This window comes from Canis lupus, chromosome X (genome assembly GCF_048164855.1).
Source record: "Canis lupus baileyi chromosome X, mCanLup2.hap1, whole genome shotgun sequence".
Taxonomy (NCBI): domain Eukaryota; kingdom Metazoa; phylum Chordata; class Mammalia; order Carnivora; family Canidae; genus Canis; species Canis lupus.
Window position 1 is genome coordinate 4,983,889 of NC_132876.1, and position 16,815 is coordinate 5,000,703.

Below are 16,815 nucleotides of genomic sequence, written 5' to 3' on the forward strand. Positions count from 1 at the left end.
TTGCAGGGTCTTGAGTCACATGCAAAAGAACAGCTCCCCTGGAGCAGGAGGGTGAGAAGTCAGACAAGCTCTGAAGTGAGTGACTGCCGAGGACGTGCAGGCAGGCAGTGCACACTGCGCTTCGGGACATGGATGGCAAAGCGAGGGCAGTCCTGCCAGGAGCACAGTTCTAGGAGTTGGGGAGCAGGGAAAAGAGAGAGGCTGAAAAAGGCCGAGGGCCAAGTCCTAGAGGTGGCAGGAAGCACGAGGAGACCCTCCACTGGCCACATTTACTGCTTATCCAAGAAAAAGGAGTCCTGCCTAAAGAGAAGATAGAGAAGTAAGACCCTACTTCAGTCCTAAAGCCACATATAGGCTGAAAAGCAGGTGTGTGTGTGTTAGAGAGAGAGGGGGAGGGGGAGAGAGAGAGAGAGAGAGAGAGAGAGACTGTACACACATGGCACTGCTTCTCATTTCAACTGCCTTCTGAAAATGAGCTGTTTGCTTTTTTATCTATTCCGTGGTCAGCCTAGGAAGTGAGAGTCCACTAAATTTCAGCCCGAGATTTTTTAAATTTCCAAGCAATTTATAAAAATGTTCCCCAATTCTGGGCTGAAAAATGAAGGCACAGGAAAAGTACCTTTGTTGCTAATTGCCTATTCACAGGATCATTTACCCCTTTCGTTCAAGCAATTGAAAAGGATGTGCGCCCCCGTAACCCGCTTTGGTAATTTTTATGCAATCATTTTTACAAGCAAGTACAATTGGACTTGAGCCAGGGCAGCCACAAGGTAGAAATGACACAGTGCTTAAGCCGTATGACGGGGTTTGAAATGGTTCAGCAAAGCGAGGCAGAAAGAAGCAGGCGCAGACCCTGAGAAGCAAAGGCAGCGGTCCCGAACAGCTATAAATGCTGCCAGGCCTCCAGAAAGGTGCTGCCCATGGCAGGAAGTGCCAAGTGGAAGGCTGCTGGTCTCCAGGGAAAAGGCTTTGCAATCCAGCTGTTTCTCACCTTCTCAAAAAGCACAGCCAGCGGAGTGGCGCTCTCCGGTGCCTACTCCTACCACCCATGCGAAGGTCAAGTATACCAGGACACACAAGACATCAAAAGCCTTTGCAACTACACGAGCACTAAGGAGCTCAGAGTAACAAGGGGCAGAAAAGGCTGCAACGCCCACAGAGCTTAACCCAGAAGGTGCAGGAACGTATACAGCACCGAGACACACGCGCCTGAGGGAGCCGTGCTACCCTGGATGTAGGAGGCCTGCGTGGGGTCAAAAGATGGACAGAAAAAAAAGGGCAAACCATTTCTGAAGAGTACTGCTGCTCCCTATTTCCCATTTCTAGTTAGGGGGCTTTCTGGATTTAACACACGGAAATTTAAGACTTTCTACTAATCTTTTATCAAAGTACAACCAATGGTTTGTGAATAAGGATCCTAACCTTATCCACACAGCATCTTTCTTTAAAGGGGCTGAAAGTGTCTCACGTATTATCACATTTACTTTATTAATACTCTGGGCAGGGGAAAAGTGTGTTGGGGTAATTGTCCTTCTTCTTTGCACCTGCTGGGAAAATGGGGTGCTAATGCACAGCTGACATTCAAAGGGCACTTAACTGCGTGTCAGGCACTGTTGTAAACAGTTTATGTTTAATTCTCACAAAAACTCCATGGCGTAGAGACTGTGATTCTCCCCACTACAGATGAGAACACTCAAGCATATACGTAGATTATGTGGCTTCCAAAGTTGCCAAGCAGGTAAGCGACCGACCCAGATTCAGATACGGGCCTCTGGACTGCACACCATGTGCTCGTGACCACATAGCAGAAAGGCTCTCTCTGGCTCTCCCTCATCAGTGGTTGCCATAAGCCTGGCAGCTGCATCCCAGGCTCAACTCCTTCCAGCTCTCCACTCTCCTATGTGAGGCTACTCTCCATGATTTTGGTCAAAACGGAGGCCCTTCGCTTACACACAATTCAAGAAAGTCCACGTGTGCCTATTGCTGTAGAGACAGATGGAAGTAACTTTACTAATGCCTAGATTCACTCAAAGTGCATTTGACTCTATATTTTCCCATTATCTGAAAGGTTGTTTTTCCAACTCTCTAGATTATGATTAACAGAAAGCCATACACTTTGCACCATGACCACATCCCTGTACACACACACACCTCTGAAACAAATGTTTGACGAACCGTAGGTGTCCGTAGTATGGATTATGCTCTCAATATTTTCTCTTCTAGTCCATTTAAAAATGGTTGCAACCTAGTAAATTAATTTTATGACTCCATAATACATTGGGATTAATAGTTAAACACTCCCCTAAAATGTCTGTTCCTACTTTTAAAAAATTATGTCAGAAGCATTGTCACATTTCTTTTTTTTTAAAGATTTTTTTTTCAGAAAGAGAAAAAGAGTGAGGGGGCCAGAGGAAGAGAGAGAGAATCTCAAGCAGAATCCCCGCTGAGTGCAGAGTCCAATGTGGGGCTTGATCTCAGGACCCAGAGATCATGACCTGAGCCAAAACCAGGAGTCAGACACTTAATCGACTGAGCTACCCAGGTGCCCCAAAATTATCATGCTTCTTATAAAAACGTATCATTTACCTAGAAGTAGCGAAGAGTCACAATGTAGTCTGCAAAACTGGTAAAATTTCTAGCATTTGTCAAGGCAAAACAAAAATAAAGCAAGAAAATAAACACTCTGGCTGAAGTAGAAAATGTTATGGGAACAATGTTCAAGTCTTACTGCACTGACATAATATGGAAACAATCAAATTAACAGGTTGACTCTGTGTGGCTAAACTACTCAAGTTCAATTCAAAGTTTAAGTCCCAACTTGAACACACTGAGTGCGGACAATGCTAATGGAGAAGGAGGCCAGCAGAGCCAAAGGGATGGTCTGAAAGCAAGAAGCCCACTGGTTCACTGTTCACCGGCTGGATTTGGAACCCAACTCTCTTAGCCTTCAGACACCATTTCATGGATACAACATCAAGCTTACTTCTGACCTTAAATGCTTACAATAAAAAAAAAATCACAGAGATTATCTGCAGCTGGTTTAAGAGTTTCAATAATATTAACAAAGTGATATTTTTCCAGCAGGGCCCTTTGTGTTGTTCAATGCAATCAGGCTTAGATTAGGCTTCCAGGAAATCCCTTCCTGGCACACTCTCACATTCCCCACTGTGGCAGTTTGAAAACTTTTCTTTCCCTCCTGTCTCAGAGAAATAATTGTCCCTTCTTCTTTCTAAAACTGCCCTACAAACTGGGCTTAACCCCATCCCCCTCCATCTTTCCCAGCATCCTGCTTCGGAAAGATCCCTTCTCTCTTGCCTTGACAAGAGGCAAGGCTCCTCTCACCCCCCACAAATACACTCATTTGCCTTTTTCAGATTCCAAGTGAAATACTCATTCCCTCCACTTGGCTCATACCACTTTGTTTTTTTGTCTCTTTTGTTTTTATTTTTTTTAAAGATTTTATTTATTTATTTGAGAAACAGCATGATAGAGTGAACACGAGCCAGGGAGAGGAGCAGAGGGAGAAAGAGAAGCAGACTCCTTGCTGAGCAGGGAGCCCAATGCAGGACTCGATCCCAGGACCCCGGGATCATGACCTGAGCCAAAGGCAGACACTCAACCACTGAGCCACTCAGGTGCTCATGTTTTTCATCTTTTTAAAAACACCCTCTTCTCTACTCTTTCTTTAGAGCCTTACCCACTAGTTTCTGTCCTCTCACGTAGGTTACTTTCTAGATTCAAAAAAGTTCAACAACCATATGCCAGCCACTATACTAGGTACTGGGGACCCAAAGGATAGGAAACAAGGTCCCAATCTCCCAGTTAGGGAGTCTGGCCCCCGGGGAGCTTGCTACCATGGAATCTACAGGACCCTTCCCAGCCCTCCAGGCCCCTTGGCCCTCTGCGGCATGGCACAGCATGCAGGACATCCTCACTCCTTGCAAACTGGCCGCTCCCAAACTTCTGGTTTCAGACTCCTCTATTACACACCAGGGCTACTTAACTAACCTGGGAGCCACAGACGAGCTTCAGAGGGGCTGAAACCCTAAAATTTTATGTAAAGTTTTGTACAGAAGTGCACTCTTCATGGGATGAGAAACTATCATTTCTATCATATTATCAAAGGAATCTGTCGCTCCCAACATATTAAGACCCACGATTCCAAATCTACATCTCTAGATCCTTTTTTGGGGCCAGGCCTGAAATCACTGCTGTCAATTCTCTCAAAAGGCCACAACGACAGCCACACAAACAAAACAGAACTCCCCATCTCTCCCTCCTTGCTGTTTTCCACCTGTTTCCCCAAACAAAATCCTTTTCTGACTTCCCTGCTCTGTCAACAGCACCCCACCCTCCTCATCACTCAAGCCACAAACCCCAGAGGGAAGGATGATTCAGCCTTCCTCGTTGTTCTCTCACCAGACTGCTGCCCAAGCATGTCACCCACTGCCCCTGCCCCAGCCACCTGCACTGCGGGGTCTTAGTTCCAGCACCATGGCCCTCTCACCTGGCCCTCTGACAGCCCCTCGCAGGCTCCATGAGCTCTCTCCTGCTGTCTAGTCTTCACGACCTTGTAATTCCATCCTATCACTTATTTCAAAACCTTCCGTAGGTCTCCACTACTTCTCCAGGTTTTAGCTCCTTCCCTAGCAGAGCCCTCCGGCACATGACCCCAGATCTCCTCTACCCCACGTTCCAACCACACAGTACCAGCTCCCCTCATAAACACTCCACACTGCTTCCAGCTTTCCTTCTGCTGTGTTGAGGGTCAGGGTCTTGCCTCTGCCTGGAATTGCACTTCCTCCCCCGGAAATGATAAGCATCCTTCAAGGCTCAACCCAAATGACTATCAAATGTCATGCAGGCTTTTCCAACATAGGTTGGATGTGTTCTGTTCTCATCTTCCTGTGAACCCCCAGTGGACTTCCCCTGCATTTCTCTGACAGCAGTGAAGGTACCTGTTCCATATCAGGGCCCTCCACATGCGTCCTATTACTTCTGTCATATCCTCAAATGGGACTAGGTATCATTCATTCATCCCATACTCCTACTCCTCATCTGCCCTCCCTGCTCCCTGACACCAGCGAACACATTACCTTGAAATTAACTTGATTTATGGGACGGTTGTACATGTTGACATGAATAGCAGGAACAGATATTCCAAAAGCCGTGTCAGTAGCTGATCTATTTTTTTTATCTGTATCTTGTATTACTTTGGTAATTAATTAATTAATTAAACAATTTATTTATTTATTTTTGTTTTACCAGTTTAACTTTTTTAAAGAAGATTTTATTTTACTTAACTGAGACAGAGTTATAGCAAGAGAGCACAAGCAGGGGGAGGGGCAGAGGGAGAAGCAGACGCTCCACTGAGCAGGGAGCCCGATGTGGGACTCAATCCCAGAACCCCGGGATCAGGACCTGTGCTGAAGGCAGACACTCAACCACTGAGCCCCCCAGGTGTCCTAACTTCCTTTTTAAAGATGACTTTTAGTGGTTAAAACGTAGGGGATGTACTTTTCCAAAAACTTCGCATAAGCAATCCGGCTGACATTTTTTTCGTAAGTTTGTCACTTGCCTGATGTCCCAAGGAAAAAGCAGGTATTTCTAGCGCAGGTACAAAATCTAAGGCCAAAGACCACAGACTTGAAAAATGGACCCTTCTGTGGACTCCAGTGACAGCCACCCGGAATCCTAGGCTCTGGTGCTAGATCCATCCACAACACCCAGAAACTTGTCTCATACATTTCCATTAAATGGATTTTTCCTTCACTTTCTTTTTTTTAAAGATTTTATTTATTTATTCATGAGAGACACAGAGGGAGAGAGAGAGAGAAAGGCAGAGACACAGTCAAAGGGAGAAGCAGGCTCCCTGTTGGGAGCCTGATGTGGGACTTGATCCCGGGTCTCCAGGATCAGGCCCCGGGCTGAAGGCAGTGCTAAACCGCTGAGCCACCTAGGCTGCCCCTTCCTTCACTTTCAACTGAACTTGAGTTCAATTTTAAAAAGCCATCATTATACAACTCCCATGCAGAAGTCATTCTGGTGAGGTGAGAGAACTAATGGCTGTTCCCTGCCTTGATAAGCTCATAGTTTACCAGGAGGTAGGCAACTCCTACATAATTATTATTACATAAGGCAGGCTGACATAAGTGCTCTAATAGAGGGATCTGCAAAGTCTAACAAGCGAGGGGCAAGAACCCCCCCCCGCCCCGGGGCTGCGGCAGGGGGGAGGATGCACATGGTACATAAAAGGACTCAGGACTGAGCAAGGTGGTGGAGGATGGGCTTTAAAGAGATAAGAAGCCTGCAGGTAAAGAGGATAGGAACACCAAAGCCTCTGCTCTGAGAAAGTTCTATGTATATCAGAGGAGCACAGGGTGGTGCTGTGTGCTTGGAATGTAGGATATAAGCCACAGGAAGTCATGGAGTTTTTTTGTGGAGGGTTGGACAGTGACATGATCATCATTCACTTAAAAAACAACTGGCGCCACCCTTTGTAGAATCAACTGGAAGGGGAGAAACTGAAAGAAGAGAAGTCAGTTGGGAAGCATGGCTGAAAATGGGAAGCACAAGTAGAAACGGGAAGAAGTATGAGAGAGCCACCCATAAGTAGGACCTATAGGATTTGGAATAGATGTAGCTAAGGGAGGCAAGGCATGGGACATATATGACAGTTGACTTCAAGTTCTCAAACCTGAGCAACCAGAGGATCCTCCTAATTGGGGGCATATAGGCTGAAGAGCAGGTCTGTTGAGCTGCAGGGAGGTTGGGGGAGACAACAGGCCTGTGATTCTCAAGGACTTCCAGAGGAAGATGTTAGAGAGTTAGGCTTATTACACTCACTGGAGGCCAGTGTCGTGGCTAGATTTCAAAATCACCCATATGGCAGCAACAGCTTATACTATGGGATGAAACAAAACCATCAAGGCAAAGCAAAGAACATGGGAAGATGGCTGAAAGGGGACCATCACAGAGATGGTCCACTAGGGAAAGGACACAGGCAGCGGAGAGCAGGAAGGATAGTCAAGTTGGCAGAGTAACCCAGAAACCAGGACTTGCTAGAATGGGGTGCTCGAAACTGTTGAATGCCAGGGGGAAAGCAGACACAATGAAGACTGAAGCGAGCCACTAGGTTTGGTCAGTAAGAGGGCCTCAGTTCCAGAAAGGTACCTCCAGTAAAGCTGGATACTCAAATGGGTTGGAGGAATGAATAAACCAGAGATGAGAACAGACCGGAGATGAGAACAGACTCATCTTCAAGAGAAGGTTCTTTCCAGAAGTTTGGATGGAGGTGAGAGATGGGCCAGTAGTTTAGGAGACAGTGGATCTAATACTTGACTTTTTAGGGGACTAAACTCAAAAAAGAGACAAAAGATGTCAGAGAAAGGGGATCTTATAGGAGAGGGACAGAGGCTTCTACTCTTTCAACCCTACTGCATGTGCCATTCTTAAAATTTCTGATCATTTGGGGCCAGATACACAAAGCCCAAGATGGAACACATTCCCGAAGTGAATTTTCGTGGATTAGACTTACATTCTCACTTTCACGAATATTCCAAAGATGTGTTCTCATAAAACTCTTTTTGCCCTGATCGTTAAAGAAATTGTTTAGTCCTAAAACAGCTTTTACATCACACATTTAATCAAAAACTGAGAAAAGGCTGAAAATGTGTTCCACTCTTAATCGTTACATTTGTTTTAAGCATTACATTTGAATCTGTAATCAACGCATGACTCATGGGGAGTACTTCATAAATCTTTCTAGACCTCCAGTCTTTGCATAATTGTGCCTTCCAACCGTCAACCATGAATTTCCTTTGGCCGGAACAACTCTCGGTAAAATTTGGGAAGAAAGAAAACTTGCCTCACCAGAAAAAGAAAAAAAAAATCTCAGGTCCCTATTGCCAAAAAACCTAAAAGCCTTAGGGAGAAGGTCTACGTCACATATGGTCTCCTTTATCACCTTCAGTCCATGCAGTGCCATACCCATCCTAGACTCACAGTAAAGGCAGTAAAGGCAATTATATATAATTTTTTAAAGAATTACTTCCTTGCTTGCCGCTCATCAGGTTGTCTGTCTCCAAGTTTGTTTAGAGCTGAGCAAGGGAGAAGAGAAAGGGAGAGAAGATACAAGTAAGGTATGGTGGCAAAAGGCAGTTGCCCACAGCCAGCCTTACCACCTTGTACCTTTAAAGAGGACAAGCCGAGGCTGGGGCTGTGAGGGGAACAGAGAGCATGGGCTCCCCCAGGTGATGCTTCAGTCACCTGGGGTGGGCCATCCCACACACCCTAGTAGAGGAGGGGCCCGCTCCTCCTGGGAAGGGTTCAATCACCTTTAATGAACACCCTGGCACACACAGCACACAGGGAAGCACAGCACAGCGAGTGAATGAAAGAGGAGACACCCGAGGACCTCCCAGTGCCTAGGAGAACCATGGAATTTACCAGACTGTGGGCCAAGGGAAAGGCGTATCTTGTGAGGATCTCAAACATATCCCTCCTGCTGTGGCCTTCCTGTTTCAGCGCGAACCTCAAGTTCCTCATGTCCTGGGTGGGGGGGAGCAGAGAAATTGGACAGTTCAGTCTTCAAATAGAATGACATTCCTTAGCAAAACAAAACAAAACAAAACAAAAAACCCCACAAAAACAAACAAAAAAAACCTCTTCAACTAAAGGAGAAGATTCACTTACCTGAAAGGTAATTAATTAATCTAGATCACTAAGAAAATCACTTTGTTTGGTGTGACTTTTTGAAATATCCAGTTTAAGAACACCTCAAAATACTCCCATCATCGTCACTAATGTAAAGACAAAGCAACTAGTGCTAAAGAGCACACAAAACTAAAAATCATTGGATAACAAGAAAAATTAAACCTTGCCTTTGTGCACCATTTACGGTGTCTCTCTACTTCGACTGGTTTCTGCGGTATTGGCACTATAAAAGAGTATTTATTCCCAGCACTTTTCAAATATGTACCTGCTACCAGATGTCCTCTCAAAAGCATCAAATATGTCATGAAAATTCGGAGGCTCTCTCCCTCTGCCTCATGCTACTCCCAAGTCTCACTCTGACACATCGGGAGATGACGGGCACTGTAAGTTCTCATACAAGTTAAGTCCTTGCCATCAAGTTTACCTGCACGGAGTTCTACATAAACCACAGCAAAGTACCCCTAGGCTTCCAGGAATACAACGTTAATGCTCCAAACTGGATTTTAAAAGGGGCTTTCAATACATATCTCTTTGCTAAGCAAGAGAACCTTCTGACACCGAAACCAAACCAAAAAGAGCTCCCTTAAATGTCAAGTTGTGTCACGTATCAAAATACATGACATCCTGTCTTATTTTCAAAGCGTGAGTGTTTTGGGTTGTCTCTGAAATCCATCACGGTGCTGTGACCGAGTGGCTGAGCACTAGAGACATCACATTGTGCCCTGCACTTTCAATTCAGAAAAACAAGCCCGTGCTGGATCCCGGGGTACTTCAGGAGGGAGACTGCCGAGCTGGTCCCTGCCCTCTAGGGTGTCACGATCTTTCTATTTTTCCAGAGTGCTTTTTCATTCATTATATCAGGAGCACACTTCAAGCTTCCAGAGTCTGCGGCGTGCAGGACGAGCAAAGGCCTCGTCATATGCGGGACCTCCTAGAATGCCACTGGCAGCAGAGGCAGTACAAAGAACCAGACTTGAAGATCTCTACTGAGTGACCCCCAAGACTGCTCACTCTCTATACAGATGGCATCTACTGTGGGGCCTTGCCAGCTCTAGGATTCTGTGCTTTCTTTTTGAAAAGCACATAATGGAATAAAATCCAAAAAACCAATTCATGACCTATTCCAAGAAAACGGAGATATTAGTTGTTGGCTCACGATGCAAAGCAGTGGTCCAATAAAAGGGAATAATCATTTCAATGACATGCTGTGCCTTAAAAGGGTTACAGCCACAAGCACAGTGCCAGATAGCTGAGGATGTGCGGGGCCAGGGCTCGGGGATGTGCATAGAACTTTCCTCCTAACAGCCTGGGGTCAGCCGATAATTCCGTATCACCGTTGTTCTTAACCACCTGGCCAGAATTTAGACCATCTCTAAGTAACCATTTATTTGGATCCATCAGTGATTCCAATAAATACTTTCAGTGTGCCAAAGCACAAGTGATTCAAGCAATTCCTTGTTGCCATCTGATTCACATGTAATTAAAGGACAGAAAGAATTACTACCTCATCTTGCCAACGAGAAAATTGAAACGGAAAAGGCAAATGACTCATAGGCGGCAGCTCACCAAATCTGCCACAGAAATATGAGTATATCCTAAGTAGTGAGTCCTACCTGGTCCCCTTTAGAGGAGGACCCATCAGGGAAGAGCACTTGAGGAAGAGTCCTGGGGCAGGAGAGCTTTGCAGCCTCCTCGGCCTGTTTGCCAAGCGGGTCATGTGGTGACACACCAAGCCTCGCTGTCATAAACGAGTCCAAGTCAACACACCCCCATTGCAACAACACTGAAGGGCTGATTTATGGACACATCACTTCTATAACGCATCTCTAGAGAAACAACGCCCATGGCTGCTGACCTCAACACTCCACACTGTCTTTCAAGTGAGTAAACAGGGGTGAGGCATGGAAGAAGAGAGGAGGTTCTGTGATGGTTAAGGTTTGGCTTCCTCCTTTTTTTTGTTTTTAAGGCTCCAAGTTGTCAGCAGGGGCTGGTCTGGGACCTGGGGGTAGAAATTCACATATGCAGAGCCATGTTCTCTGCTGCCAGACAACATCCACTGGGGTTGACATCCCCCAGGTACAAGATGCTACAGGCGGGAAGAAATCCCCATGTGCAGAGCTAGTAGGACCGAATCCGTAGGGGCTTCTGGCTACCTGTCCCAGTGCAGCAGTAGCTGTGTTAGGGCTCCTGACTCCAGCTGATGCTGACCTAGGCCAGACAGGAGAGCCCACCTTTACCCCCATGGCACATTCCCTTTCTATTACCTTCAAGTCTGTTCCTGAGAACATGTGACTTGACACCCAAGATGTCACCGTTCCCAGGGAGATAATGGAATGAAGAGGCTGGGCTACAACACTGTTCTAGCCATCATCTTTGGGCCCAATGCTAATTACAGGGAAAAAAATATATACACACAAACACAAGTCACACACAAGTGTGTGACACTTGCCAGTGATGCCTGGTGAGTCATCCCTAAGTCCCTCATTTTTACAATAAACGCTCAAAGAGTGAGAATGTGCTTTATCTTATTAACTTTGGGGGGACTGATATCTCAAATGAGTTCTTCCTATTGACAAGGTGACAAATAGGACTTTAAAAAAATTCTATTAGAACCCGAGTCGCTTTCAAAATCATCAATATAGAGACCCTATTTCCCCTTGAGTACTGTGATATAAGGCTCTACTCCCATGGATCCTTTCATGCAAAATGCAAACATGCTTCCTTAAAAGTAAATCCCTGTATTTCTAGGCTCCAATGTGAAGACAGTGCTGGGATCATAAAGAAGGCATTTAAGGTAGCTTAGATTGAAACAAAAACCAAAAGAAGCCAAGGTGGCCAATGATGGAGAATTTCAGTTCTGGCCTAAGGACCACACAATCCTTGTGACAGAGTATACCAGTCTTCATCTTTTGCAAACTGGAGATAATACAACAAACATACTATATTCATAATCAAAACAAAATTATGGGAGATTAGTTTTAAGAAATCACAGTGCCTAAGCAAAGGTCACATCTCCCAGATCTAGCTATGAGAACTACGGAGACAGAGGACCTCCAAACCCCTTCCAGCTCTTTCTGGGCTTAGACAATATTCTATTCTATTATTACTCTATTTGGATTGTAATCGTCTGACACTTAATACCTGGAAAGGAAGTTTTCTTGCCAGGTTTATCCCATTGTTTACAAAATGATCATCTCACTGTATTTGGATCCCAACCCTGCCATTTGTTGGGTAATCTTAGCTCAGTGACCTAACTCTTCTTAGGCTCAAGGGTTCGCAACAATAAAATGGAGACACCACCATCCATCTCAGACGGTTGCCCTGAGGACTGAACACAAAGCACCTAGCACGTGTCTGGACTGACACAGATGCTCAGTAACAGTTCCTATTACAGCTGAGTAAATTTTATTATCATTAAATCTGTGCCACCCCCATGCCAAAACAAAATGTTAGGCAAAATGTTACCTTTGAAAACTAAAGTTAGAAAGGTTGTCAGAGGCACATCCCATGCATAGAGGGAAAAATCTCTTGCATTTCTCTTTCCTTTCATGGTGTGAAGATGTCTAGCTGGCAACACATCACATAAAGGGACACCAGGAGTGGACTCAGGCAAAAACTAAAAAGTGTGAAAATTCTATCTATAAAGTTTTCCTCCTATCTGGTCAAGCTGACAGAAGGACAGGTCTGAGTCCTTGCAGGTCTCTTTAGTAAGAACTATTTCCCCAGGAGGTTCTGGAAGCATGATCGTGAGGGAAGAACCATTCTTGAGCCTTAGATGAACCAGGATCTTCAATTTTTTTTTTGGTAACCCCCCCCCGCCCCGCCCTTAACTGTTACTCATCATTCAACACTATGGTGTCTTTTTTCACATAAGAAAGTACTGAATCTCTTACTTTACAAGTAATATCTAGACCATACGAATTTTCTCCTCTACTTGTCGCGCCTCCCATTTTTTCAATTCTGGAGATCACACCCAGAGGAACATCAAGTATTAGAGCAGAATCCTGTAATGGACAGAAATGCGAAAGTCAATATTTCAGTCAGTATCATTAAAACATCAAAAATATTTTTAAAAACACAAATGCTTTAGGGCACTTTTACCTTGGCCCATTTTGCCACTTTCTATGAACAAAACTGTGATAGAGATCACACATAACAGAGCAAGCATGACAATAGGCAGTTATGCAACCAAAATGCATCCCCAAACATGTGTCATCCTGTACTGCCTACAGAATAAAAGACTAAATTCCTAGGGACACAATTCAAGGGCCCTGTGGTGTCACTTCCAGCTGGTCTTCGCAGGCTCCTCTCCCACACTGTTCTGTACTCCCAACTAAGTACTGTTCCTTAAGCACTGTCTACAATCAGGCCTCTGTGATTTGTGCATGCTGTTTCTTTTGCCCAGGATGATCTAGGTTTCCCAGCTACCAGATGTTTCCCTGTGGCTTAAGCCCTGGCTCAGCAAACATCACCTCTAACAAAGCTCCGCTTCCTAATTAGAATTGACCACTCCCTTCTCTGAAGTTCCAGAACACTAGATTCAGACTGCTGCTACATCGCTTGCTTTACTCTGCCAGAAATTCACCAGTCTATATTCCCTACACCAGAAATCAAACATCTGGAAGTGGTGCCTAGCTGAGGGATGGGTGCACGCGCAAGGGTGCGCTTCCCCAAGAAGGGCCTGGACGCACAGCAATGCCTCTCCATCATTCCTTATCCAGTGCTGGGTGCAAGGGCTCCATACAACTGCTGGCAAGCCAGAATCACATTTGTGAAGTCATAACACAATCATCACGAGATGGCAGCAGCTGCCACACATGGAATAACTCGTCTGTGCCAGGGGCTGCAACAGGGGCTCTGCACGCCTCTTCTTTCTGATTTTATCATCACAATCTTTCCGGATGTTGGTGTAGCAGTTTTGTTTCTGGACGTGGCCATCAAGGCTTTGAAAAGCTTCAGTAACTTGCTTAGTAAATATGGGGAAGGGTTGAGATTTGAGCCAAGGTCTGGAAACACACATCAGAAGAACCAGACAAATGGTCCTACCCTTTTGCTCCCATAACTGGATTCTTAAGAGCTTATCTTACAGCTACTGCACAACAGGACTGAACGGTTATGTGTGTGAAGATGCTCAATGGAGCCAGAGGTGGACGTCAGGGTGGAGAAAATGACCATTTGTCAACTTGATGGAATAAGCATGCAGCTCCTAAAATAATCACAGTACGTGGAAAAATAAGCTTCAGTGGAGAAAAACACCACCATACAAAGTGTACTGAGTACAGTAATGTAAAATATATATTTACATGGACAAAGGGAGGCCTACAGAAATTTTTTAAGTCCAATATTTTCTTAAACACTGTGATTACCTTGATAATAAAGAAAATATTTTCAAGGTGCTTATTACATTTTTATTGTTTAGAAGATGTCCTTTTGGGGGATACAAATAAAGTTTAAGTTCTACTTTAAATCCTTCTCCTTTATACAATAAAAAAAACAAAACATTTCTTTATAAAATTATAAATATAGCTTATGGGTATTCTAGAAATTCAAAAAACATAAGAATGTGGTGCATCCATGCTATAGAACACTACTCAGCTACAAAAAAAAAGGAACTATGGACCAACAAAATGATGTGGAAGGCTCTGAAAGGCATCATGCTGAGTAGCTCAGGCCAATCTCAAAATATCACGGACTGTATGAATCCATTTATGACATTTTTAAAGTGACAAAATTATAGAGAAGGAGAACAGAGAAGTGGTGCCAGGGAGTGCAGGGAAGGAAGATGTGGCTCTAAAGTGGCAGCAGGAGGGAGTTCTTCTGCAGTGGTAAAATAATTGCAGATCTTGATTGCTAGTGCATAGTTCTGTGACTTTACACATGGGGTCAAATGTCATAGACTGTATGCGGGAACCTACAAAAATGAGTACATGAAATATCAGTGAGATTCAAGTACAGTCAAAGTCTTAATTAACTGGATGTTGCCATAAATTTCCTGGTTTTGATCAAGCAGTATAGTTACTGGAGAAGCTATAGGTAATGCCCTAGTTTTCCAAGTTCGATCATTCACAATATTTCAAAATGAAAATTTAAAGCCTAAGAGCAAGGTTGTTATGGTGTAGAGAAAAAAGCACAAGCTTTGACGCTGGACAAAATTGGTTCAGATGGTTTTGACATTTATTAGCTGGATAACTTTGGCAAGTTACTATACTTCTCAGCCACATTTACCTGTAAAGGAGGGATGATTAAAGATCATGGACTTAAGCACCTGGCATGGTGCCTGTCACATGGTAGCTAGAAAATAATGGAAGTTATTATTATCACAAAGAACATCTTAGTGTTTGGAAAATGTAAGTGCTCTACAAATATAGCAGATCAGTACATTCTTGCAAGCAGCAACAGGTCTTTCTCTTCATAGCCGTAAGGAGGCATTTTTTAGTTGTCGCCACAGGGTGAGATACCTCACAGTGTGACTAAAATCCAAATGCCTACAGAAGAAAAATACACTACTCAGGAACTGTGTACATATATAGCTGCATATTATAATGTGTTTCCTTCTCAATACAACCTAGTTATTAAAAACATACCATCAGGCAGACTGTTCTGTTTGAACTGAGACTTAGGAGTATCTAAGTATATTCCTAAGTGTCAAACTTACGCCTAAAATCACACAGATTAGACACTAAATAGAAGTCTGATACTCTAAGGTCAACATGGAAGCAAGAATATAAACAAAAAAGATGAGACCATACTGTTCTTTGTCCTTGTATGGGGGCAATTCTATAGCTCTGATCAGCCTGACCCAACACAAAACAGAAAATGGGACAACTGAGGAGAAGCAGCCAGTTCCTGACCACAGGCACCCACAGTTTAATGAGGCTACTTGCCATGTTCTCCCCCAATGACAGATTCAAGATCAGATCACACAGCAGGCCAAACTGGAAGATCCAGGAATAGGAAAATTAGCTTAACTTTGTAGAAACTGGAGTTGTCACTATCTAAGTATCATTAAATATTTAAGAATTCTCCAAGGTCCATTATAACTCAGAATTCTGTACCTCTACGGATCTAAAATAGTTGAGAAAGTAAACAGAACAATCTAAAAAAGATGCATTCTTTTACCATCTCTCTCAAGTGTATATGGAGTAACAGAAATCATACTGGATAGTAGGAACCACTAGAGATAAATAAATAAGATGCAAATGCTGCCCTCATGGAGCTCAGGGCCCAGTCTGGGAGAGAAGACACATGTACCCAAATAGCTCTGATGCCAGCTTGCAAAACAAAACAAAACAAAACAGAACAAAAGCCATGTCCAGACTAATGAGATGAGAGGTCAGAGGAGGGCAGAACAATTTCCTATTGATTGGGTCTCATGAAGGTTCTGTGGCAATGGCAATGTTAAAGATGATCCTTACAAGATGGAATAATAGCAGCTGTAGATTTGCCTTCCCCAAACAGGTAACAGTGACATCAGCTACACCTGTGGGAAAGTATGGGGATTTCATATAACAAGTGGATCAGGTTTATGATCTGGTGGCAGAGGAATTCCCTGGGGAGTGCCCCAGGGCTTGGATCAGGATGACTGGGATCCATGGAGTCTGTTTCGTGAAGAAGAGCACAATGACAGGCCGGTGCTTCCTGAAGATTCATTTGGCAGCACTAAGCACTGTGTACTACGCCTGTTCCTTGGAACCCTGCAAGCTAATGGTTTAAGGCAAATTGGGAATGTAAGAGAATCTGAGAGCACAGTGACCCATGTGGGAAGCAAAAGAAGGAGACAATGAGCCAGTGGGGGAAGTCTCGCAAGGACTCAAGATTTAGGCCCACACAAGAGATGTGATTCCACCAAGAGATGCAAAGGACACAGAAACGGGTTTTGGAGAAAAATGAAAATTGTCACTTTGACATGCACAGGGCTGGGGGCTGATAAAATTATCATGTGCGGATAAGCAAGAGGCAGCTGGACATATGGAACCGGGAGAGATTTCCAAAGCACCCCCTCCCAACTCAAAATGTCTAGAACATGATGTTTCTCTCTCCAAATCATGTCTTCCAATCTCAGTGGCTGGTGCTCTATCCGCCATTACAAAAGCTGGAAAC

General features: G+C 44.3%; 1 protein-coding gene across 5 annotated transcripts in view; it reads right to left on the reverse strand.

Moving 5' to 3' along the window:
• MTM1 (myotubularin 1) overlaps positions 1–16,815 on the reverse strand; it is a 96,752-nt gene that overhangs the window by 43,868 nt on the left and 36,069 nt on the right. For all 5 annotated transcript variants that reach the window (XM_072817842.1, XM_072817839.1, XM_072817841.1 and 2 more), the window contains 2 exons: positions 12,609–12,719; positions 8,449–8,550 (listed from right to left, as the gene is read on the reverse strand). In XM_072817842.1, coding sequence (XP_072673943.1) covers positions 8,449–8,550; positions 12,609–12,719 — 213 coding nt within the window. The remainder of the gene's footprint in view (positions 1–8,448; positions 8,551–12,608; positions 12,720–16,815) is intronic.